The following is an 8,067-nucleotide window of genomic DNA, read 5'->3' on the forward strand; positions in this document are numbered from 1 at the left end:
AGACATTAATCACACCATGGATAAATCATCAGCTGTGGCAGCTAATAAATGTTGTTTCGCATGACAAAATGATAAACGAAGAGTTACCCTTATGAAAAAAACGATTACAAGGGGAACTGGCAGCCATGTTTTTCTATTGATCTCTAAACAAAAGGAATGTTTAATTTAGTTTTTTTTGTTGCATTAACCTGAATTTGAATAGTACTTTCTTTTATGGACCTGAGGACTTAGTGCTAAATAAACAACAGAGGCATTGTGTTTTTACTGTCAAACAAACGTGTTGACAGGTGAACTTCAGTAGATCAGTCGTTTGTGTCGTTGTATCTAGACTCGGTGTGTAACATCTGTTACCATACTGCATCAGTGTGACAACATCTAGGTGCCAGTGGATTAACCCCCCCCCCCCCCCCCCCATGTGTCTCTCCTACCCCCCGCTCCCGCCCTGGCGTCACTCCCACACACGCACGCTCCTCAGATCTCTGTGGCGATCACATCGTCGTACGTCTGCAGCCCCGAGCAGTAAGGGGCGTCTATGTCCAGCTCGGTCCTGCTCTCCAGCTCGGCGCTCAGCTCCTTCAGGATACGCTCCAGGTCCAGGTTCTTCTTGTGCATCTGCAGGTAGTTGTTCTGCAGCTGCTTCTGGTAGCGGATCACCCTGTCCTTCTCCTTGTTCCACGTACGCCGCTCCTTCTCGAAGCTGCTGGCCAGACTCTCCCGAGACTCCACCTCCTCTCTGAGCTGTTTCTGCAGTCTCTCCACCTCTCTCTGGAGGGCGTCGGTGGTGCCTCCTCCTCCTCCTCCTCCTCCTCCTCCTCCTCCTCCTCCTCCTCCTCCTCCTCCTCCTCCTCCTCCTCCTCTAGTCCCCTCTGCGGCTTGCTCCGGGCTCTGCGAGCCCGTTTCATTGTCTAGATTCTGGGCCTGAGCTTCGAGTTTCAAACAGTGTTTCTGCCTTTGCTCTTTGGCTGAGGCCAGATCCTGCTTCATGCCCTGGATGTCTGTCTCCAGCCGGCCCACCTTCTCCCGCAGTAAGTCCGCCTCGTTCTTCTTGCGCTGGAGTTCATTTTGGCACACCTGAAACAAAAGAATTCGAGAACGATAAATATTCATACCGTGCTGCTCTGCGATGGACGTCAGACTATTTCTTTGCCCAATCAATGCGATGCATTAAAGCTTTACTGTGTGGCAGACGCTCAGCCAAAAGCTTTTTGCGTGTTCAATTGCTATGCTTAAAACTATGTCAACAAGCACGGGCTGATTGCTACCTCCTGGACTTCACCACATGGTGCACTTCATACAAAGATTTGTTGTCAGTGTTTGCGTCATCAAAGCCAGAACATGAACACAACTTTCCAACAAGAGGAAGCATTGAAACAAGCTCACCTCCACCTCAACAGTGCGAGAATGGATCCGGTCCTTGTCTTCGCTGCTGTGTCTCTCCAGCGCCTCTATTCGGCTCTTGCTCTCCTTCAGCGCGGACTTGAGGCTCACGATCTCGTTCAGCTTGTGGTTGACGTCCGTCTGTCTGTCTCGCAGCTGCTGCTTCAACAACGAGATCTCCCCGGACTTCTGGCAAATCTGTATCATAGAAAGGAGGTTTGAGAAGAAAAGAGTGGAAAAACCAAACCAAAGGAATCTGCATTGACAATTGGTATCACACACACACGCGCATGCACGCTCATGCACACACACACACGTACTCACCTCCCATTGGATCTCCTCCAGCGTGGGCGCTAGCTGTGTGTTGGTGGTCTCGTAGGACCTCAGCCTCACCTCAGCCAGCTCCTTCTCCTGGGTCAGCTTAGCGATGTCCTCCTGAAGCCTCTCCTTCTCGGCCTGTGGTGATCAGATCAAAACATCCGTTAGATCGTCTCAATACACCGATTCTAACAGATACAGGCAGATACGTTACAACCTCGTCAGACGATAGACAACGTTTTCCCGGCAGATTGTACTTCTCTAAACACATCCCTCACCTCCTCTCTAACCGATTCTCTCTTAGCTCACTCAGCTGTCCTGTTTCTCCTCACTCTGTTCATTTACATACTCGTGAATACACACTGAGGTGCATGCGGTCATCGATTGGTCTCGGCCCTGGGGGGGGGGGGGGAGAATGGCGGGTGATGGTGATGCGGGGGCTGACCTGCAGCGTGGCGACCTGCTGCTGCAGGGCCTGGTGGTTCCTGGTGACTCTCTGGGACACCTGCCGCAGCTTGGTGGAGCAGCGCTGCTTCAGCCCCTCCATCTCGTCCGCGCAGTACCGCTGCCGCTCCTCAAACAGCTGGCACGTGTTCTCCTCCTTCTCCTCAAAGCTCACCTGCACGGTGAAACAGTATTTGTTTTTCGACATATATTAAAAACTACCCCCTCACACCATTTGTATTTGTATTTGTGCTTTAGTGGCATGTATATATATATAACTCTGTAGCAGTGATGACCACATTCATGATAGTGGTATCATTTCAAATGCTACACCTTGCTGTTCATGTGGATATTATACATTAACAAATCCGTACGCTTGCGCTATAGGGGGTGATATTGAGGCAGGGTGCCGTGCTATAGGGGGTGCTATTGAGGCAGGGTGCCGTGCTATAGGGGCTGATATTGGGGCAGGGTGCTGTTCTATAGGGGGTGCTATTGAGGCAGGGTGCTGTGCTATAGGGGGTGATATTGAGGCAGGGTGCCGTGCTATAGGGGGTGCTATTGAGGCAGGGTGCTGTGCTATAGGGGGTGATATTGAGGCAGGGTGCTGTGCATTAGGGGGTGATATTGAGGCAGGGTGCCGTGCTATAGGGGGTGATATTGAGGCAGGGTGCCGTGCTATAGGGGGTGCTATTGAGGCAGGGTGCCGTGCTATAGGGGGTGCTATTGAGGCAGGGTGCTGTGCTATAGGTGGTAATATTGAGGCAGGGTGCCGTGCTATAGGGGGTGCTATTGAGGCAGGGTGCCGTGCTATAGGGGGTGCTATTGAGGCAGGGTGCCGTGCTATAGGGGCTGATATTGAGGCAGGGTGCCGGTGCTGGGCTCAGACGCGGCGCGGCCTCTACCTGCAGGTCCTGCAGCTCCGACTCCCTCTCCAGCAGCCTCTGCTCCAGGCGCTCGATCAGCAGCTCGTCCGTGTTGATGGGCGAGCGGCTGCCGGCCCCCGTCTCCGTCAGAGGGCCCGGGTCCTCCGTGGGGGGCCGCGCTCCGGAGTCGCCATTGGCCACAGCCGGTAGCCCTCCGTCGTTGTATCGGGGGCCCAGGTTAGCGCCGTTCACGCCGCACCACGGGGGGACGTTGGGCGGGGCCCCCTGATTGAGGGCGTGCCCCGACAGCGAGCCGTGAACAGTGAGGAACACGGCGGGGCCCGCGGCCGTGCTGACGCTCCCGCTGGTGCTGTGGGTGGGAAGGCTGGACATGGAGTTACGCCCCGAGTCGGAAAGGGTTCCTGCAATAAATAGACAGAATTGATTAAAATCTAAATGTCAGATTTTATTTATGTGTGTGTTTATGTGTTTGTGTGTGTGGTGTGTGCGTGCATGTGTGTGTGTGTTTGTGTGTGTGTGTGTGTGTGCAAGTGTCTGTCCGTGTGTGTGTGTGTATCACTGCATTTGTGTGTCCTTGTGTGCGTGTGTTTGTGTGTCCTTGTGTGCATGTGTCCTTGTGTGTGTGTGTGTGTGTGTGTGTGTGTGTGTGTGTGTGTGTGTGTGTGTGTGTGTGTGTGTGTGTGTGTGTGTGTCCTTGTGTGTGTGTGTGTGTGTGTGTGTGTGTGTGTGTGTGTGTGTGTGTGTGTGTGTGTGTGTGTGTGTGTGTGTGTGTGTATGTGTATGTTTGTGTTCTGTTCTGCTCACCAGCTGGCCGTGGTGAGCGAGCAATGGTGGGCAAACATTAGCAAGGCGAGAGAGCCTTATATTGGCAGTACCTGAGAAGGTATCTTGTTTGTGTCTGTGGATGTCAGGGCTCTTGGTGGTCTCCCGGGGGCAGAGAGTGTCCGGGTTGTTCTGGCCCTGGGTTGCAGACAAGCTCCTAGGAACCACCGACTCCGAGGCAGTGGGATGAATATATAACTTGGCAGCGGGTGCCTGGAAGAACGAAATGATGGACAGGTTGTGTTGTCTGTTATTATTGTGTTTTGGAGGCTGTTTTTGACCCTGGGTTGTGGGCTGTGAGTGTATTGTATGGAGGGTTTTGCTTGTCGTAATTGTTGTTTTTTGTATGCAAGTCGGAGGGTGACATTGTGATTGTAGGGTTATTTAGATGCATCCTGCGTGCTGATTGGCCGCCAGCACAGTGTGGAAAATGGCCCACCATGGATTTGATAGTATTATTTGTTTATATTACATTTGAGTTGCGACCAAATCGCTGTATCTGGAGCCAAACATTCAGAATGGCCCTGAACTCTGACATAAAGGCTCATAATAGCTTGGAAATCCATCTCTCTTGAACAGGCCCAGTTCTCTTCTGTCAGTTTCGGCTACACGCATCCAAAATATGTGTTGTTTGTCAACAGTGAATATAACGCCTCTTGTAGATCTGCTATTTTCTGTCTTGACTGGCATTTCCCTGAAGCAGGGAAAATGGGGAATTTGAGGTTCTGTTTCGCCCTGACAGTTTGAAGAATATCGTACATTCAACATCCTCATATCCCATTAGGGCAACAAGACATGATATGAATTTAAGCATTTATAGTATTGTGAAACCCTTTTGATAAAAGCGTCCTTTAAATGGCAATATTATATCAAATATTGATAGTCTTGCACAGGCAGAGTACATGGTAGGATGAGCAGCGTTTAAACCTGACAGAAACTAGAGCCATTCATGAACGGATATTCATCGACTCTTGTACGTGCTTGAAACACCGTGAACATTGGACAAATCTGCTGATGGACTAAGGGTGGACGACGTTGAGAAACGGCCCAAGATGCACCAGTAAAACTCACCATGCTGTCATGGAAGACAAATCATTTAAATTATGAATTTATACTCATGTCTCAATCCAGGCTGTTGAGCTATGTCACATCCTATACATCCCTTCCCCTCCATTTGCCCCCCCCACCCCCCCCCCCCCCCCCCCCCCTTCCCTGCACCCCACATCCCTCCCATATGTGTTGTCGGGCGGAAGATGAATTGCCCCCACTGTTGTATTAACAATATGAACTGCTGCTAGAGTCCAAAAGCCCAGGCCTGTGAACTCAGCATTCCTTCTCACTGACTACACGATCGGGGAATACGATTTTTTTTCCTTCCTCTCCTCCTTCTCCTCCTCACATAGACCCCCCCCCCCACACACACACACACACACACACACACACACACACACACACACACACACACACACACACACACACACACACACACACACCCCACCTCCGCTCTCCGCTCTCCGCTCTCTCCTTTCTCTTCACCTCTTCTATTTTTTGTTTTGTTTGCCTTTTGACTGTCCCTGTTTTTTTTCCCGCTCTCCTGGGGAAATTATGGCCCATTGAAAAAGGGAAGCCTGGTGTTTGAGTACGCAGCTGTGTCAGAGCGATGACTTCGTAGAAGATCAATGCATTAGGAGGATATTAATCTGGGAGCAGGTTATTTATCACCGGCCGCGTTCAATGCTGCCGCTACCTATTTATCTCGCTGCCGAGGAAAAGTTGGAATGCAGTTGTGGTGGAAAAGGCACTTTTCTTTTACTAACGGCACCTTTTAGATTAGGCTGTGCAACATGTCAACCACATGCACTGAAAGAATTAGCATTGTAATATATACTCATAACATCACTGGGCGGACTATATGTCAAACTGAGATGAAGCAATTTTGGTTGTACTTTATTTCTTAACTGCATCCATACCTTAGAGAGATTAAAGACATTTGGATTTAGGATGCATAAATATATATATATATGTATATATATATACTATGTACGTGTTATTAAAGAGCCAGTAGGGGTGAGGCATCGTACGCAGCGTGCGCCTACAGGTACACTGTGGACTTAAACACTCTACAACACTGACAATATATTTAATACGTTTAAAGACCATGGTTATATAATAAGATGCTCTGTGTCATTGCTCATACATTAAAGGTTGTTGCGTGTTTGTTTATAGAGTGGGGGTGTCTGGTGTCTCTCTAGACAAGGTGTTTACCCTCTCCGCCTTCTTGCCCAACACTGGCAGCAGTTTCAGTGGCTGTCGCCCTTTGGATTCCCCACTGCCATCGTCTGTGGAGATGTGGTTGTCCATTGGTCCTACTCGCTGGTACACAGCCCTGGGTTTATGGCTTACCTACGAGGCAACCAGAGAAGACAGTATGTAAACAAATTGTTTTTTTCATTGGAGGGCTTTGCTCAACGGACATGAGTTGTAAGTCAACAAGGACTTTTAGCAGTGTGTCACCCGTCCCCTTATCTGAAAGTCATCCCAACTGTCATTCTCTGAGCATAGGCCCTACGACACATATCACCTTCACCACTCGCTCCTTTGTTCTGAGTTTGGTTCGAGATAAGATAAAGATAGGATAGTAATTTATGGATCACAGATGGGGAATTCGACAGCGCTAGTTATGCGTTGCTTGTATTGATGCAACCTCACTGTAAAGGAGATTGATTCCAGAGCAGGACTTCCTCGCTACATCTTCGAGACGTTGTGACGTTCGGTGGGCTCCTACTTAGTCCCTATCCATTCTTCCCCCTCCGCATGAGAGGAAATCGAATTGAAAAATGGAAATGTGGTGAGGTGTGAACTGGATACAGCTACAGTGCTTCAAGCCTGACATGATGTGTTTATCCTCCTGCCGGTGTAAATATCCCCCTTTTGATAGTGAATAAGTACTATTTTCGATTTCTATCATTCAAGTTTGAATCGAACTACAAACCCGTACAAAAACAAAGAAAATATCGCTACATTTTAAAAACCCTCCCAGACGTGCTTCTGACATGCATATTAATTCAGGGGGGGTCACCCCCCATCCTGCCTCCTTGAAATAACTTCATTACACAACTAAAACGGCATATCTATTTGTAACATATATATATATACGTTTCAGGCCCACCTTGATGTAGAAGAAGTCTTCGCTCCGTCCCGACCTGGAATGAGAGAGGCCCTTAGCGGGGAGGCGCGTGGACGCACACGACGAGGACCCCTGACCGAGGCCGCAGTTCAGCAGGCCCTCAGACAGCAGGCTGCGGCCCCCCGCCCTCCGGGCCGGAGGGGGGTGGAGGTGGTGCTGGTGGCTCGCCCCCTTCTTTAGCTGGGGGTCCGACGCCTGGCAGTGTTTCTCCTGGACGCTGTTCCCGTTGACGAGGCTGCTGACGCTACCCATGGCGCTGCCGGCATAGGTGGAGGCATGGGGTGGGGGCCGGCGGCGTTGTGGGAGTACTGGGGGTGGTGGGGGTGGTGGGGGAGGTGGGGGTGGTGGTCTTGGGGGTGGAGGTGGTGGTCTTGGGGGTGGAGGTCAGGTTATACCCACGGGAGCAGAGAACACGCTTCATGACCTCGGAGACCAGCTGCCACGGTTTTCATCTGCGGGATAAAGACATTGGAAGAAAGTAGGTTAGTAAGTCGGTAAGATGTATTTATATAGCAGTGTTCCCGGGCAATCATCACCAAGGGTTTAACAAAGTTCAGACCACGCCTGAACGTATTGGGGACTGAAACACTGGGGGATGTTTCTCAGTAGAAAATGGGCCGGGCACATTGGTTCCCTAAGCGGTTTCTCTTGATTAGCGACATTTTATGACTCAAAGTTCAATATTATATATAAGGTCAGTTAGTATATGAGGTCAATGGTTGATGATTGCTCGATGTTTGCATGCAAAATATGCAGCCACACAAGTTTTTTATTTTTTATAAGTTTAACTCGGTTAACTGAGTTAAAAAATAAGAAGGATTACTTTTTGAAAATATATTTGGAACATCAGAACATGTATCAAATAGTAATATCAGAGGAGGCCGACAATAACAGGTTTATATCTCATATTTGGTAAAAACATATTTTTTAATCTCACTTGCCCTGCAGCTCTGCAATACCTGCTTTGCTTCCCTAAGTTCTTTCCTTCATTGGGGTTAAGATGTTGTGAATATCTGTTTTTCTGTTTAAGCA

The 8,067-nt window shown here is 49.5% G+C and overlaps 1 protein-coding gene across 1 annotated transcript; it reads right to left on the bottom strand.

Moving 5' to 3' along the window:
• Positions 1-442: 442 nt before the first annotated feature.
• Positions 443-7,337, bottom strand: lzts1 (leucine zipper, putative tumor suppressor 1). The gene is made up of 8 exons (XM_056592732.1): positions 7,018-7,337; positions 6,114-6,251; positions 3,902-4,061; positions 3,045-3,427; positions 2,141-2,314; positions 1,702-1,833; positions 1,381-1,575; positions 443-1,071 (listed from the first exon to the last, which is right to left on the bottom strand). Exons 1-8 carry the CDS (start codon positions 7,285-7,287, stop codon positions 472-474), a joined length of 2,052 nt encoding a protein of 683 aa, XP_056448707.1. The 5' UTR covers positions 7,288-7,337; the 3' UTR covers positions 443-471.
• Positions 7,338-8,067: the final 730 nt, after the last annotated feature.

This window comes from Gadus chalcogrammus, chromosome 6 (genome assembly GCF_026213295.1).
Source record: "Gadus chalcogrammus isolate NIFS_2021 chromosome 6, NIFS_Gcha_1.0, whole genome shotgun sequence".
Taxonomy (NCBI): Eukaryota; Metazoa; Chordata; class Actinopteri; order Gadiformes; family Gadidae; genus Gadus; species Gadus chalcogrammus.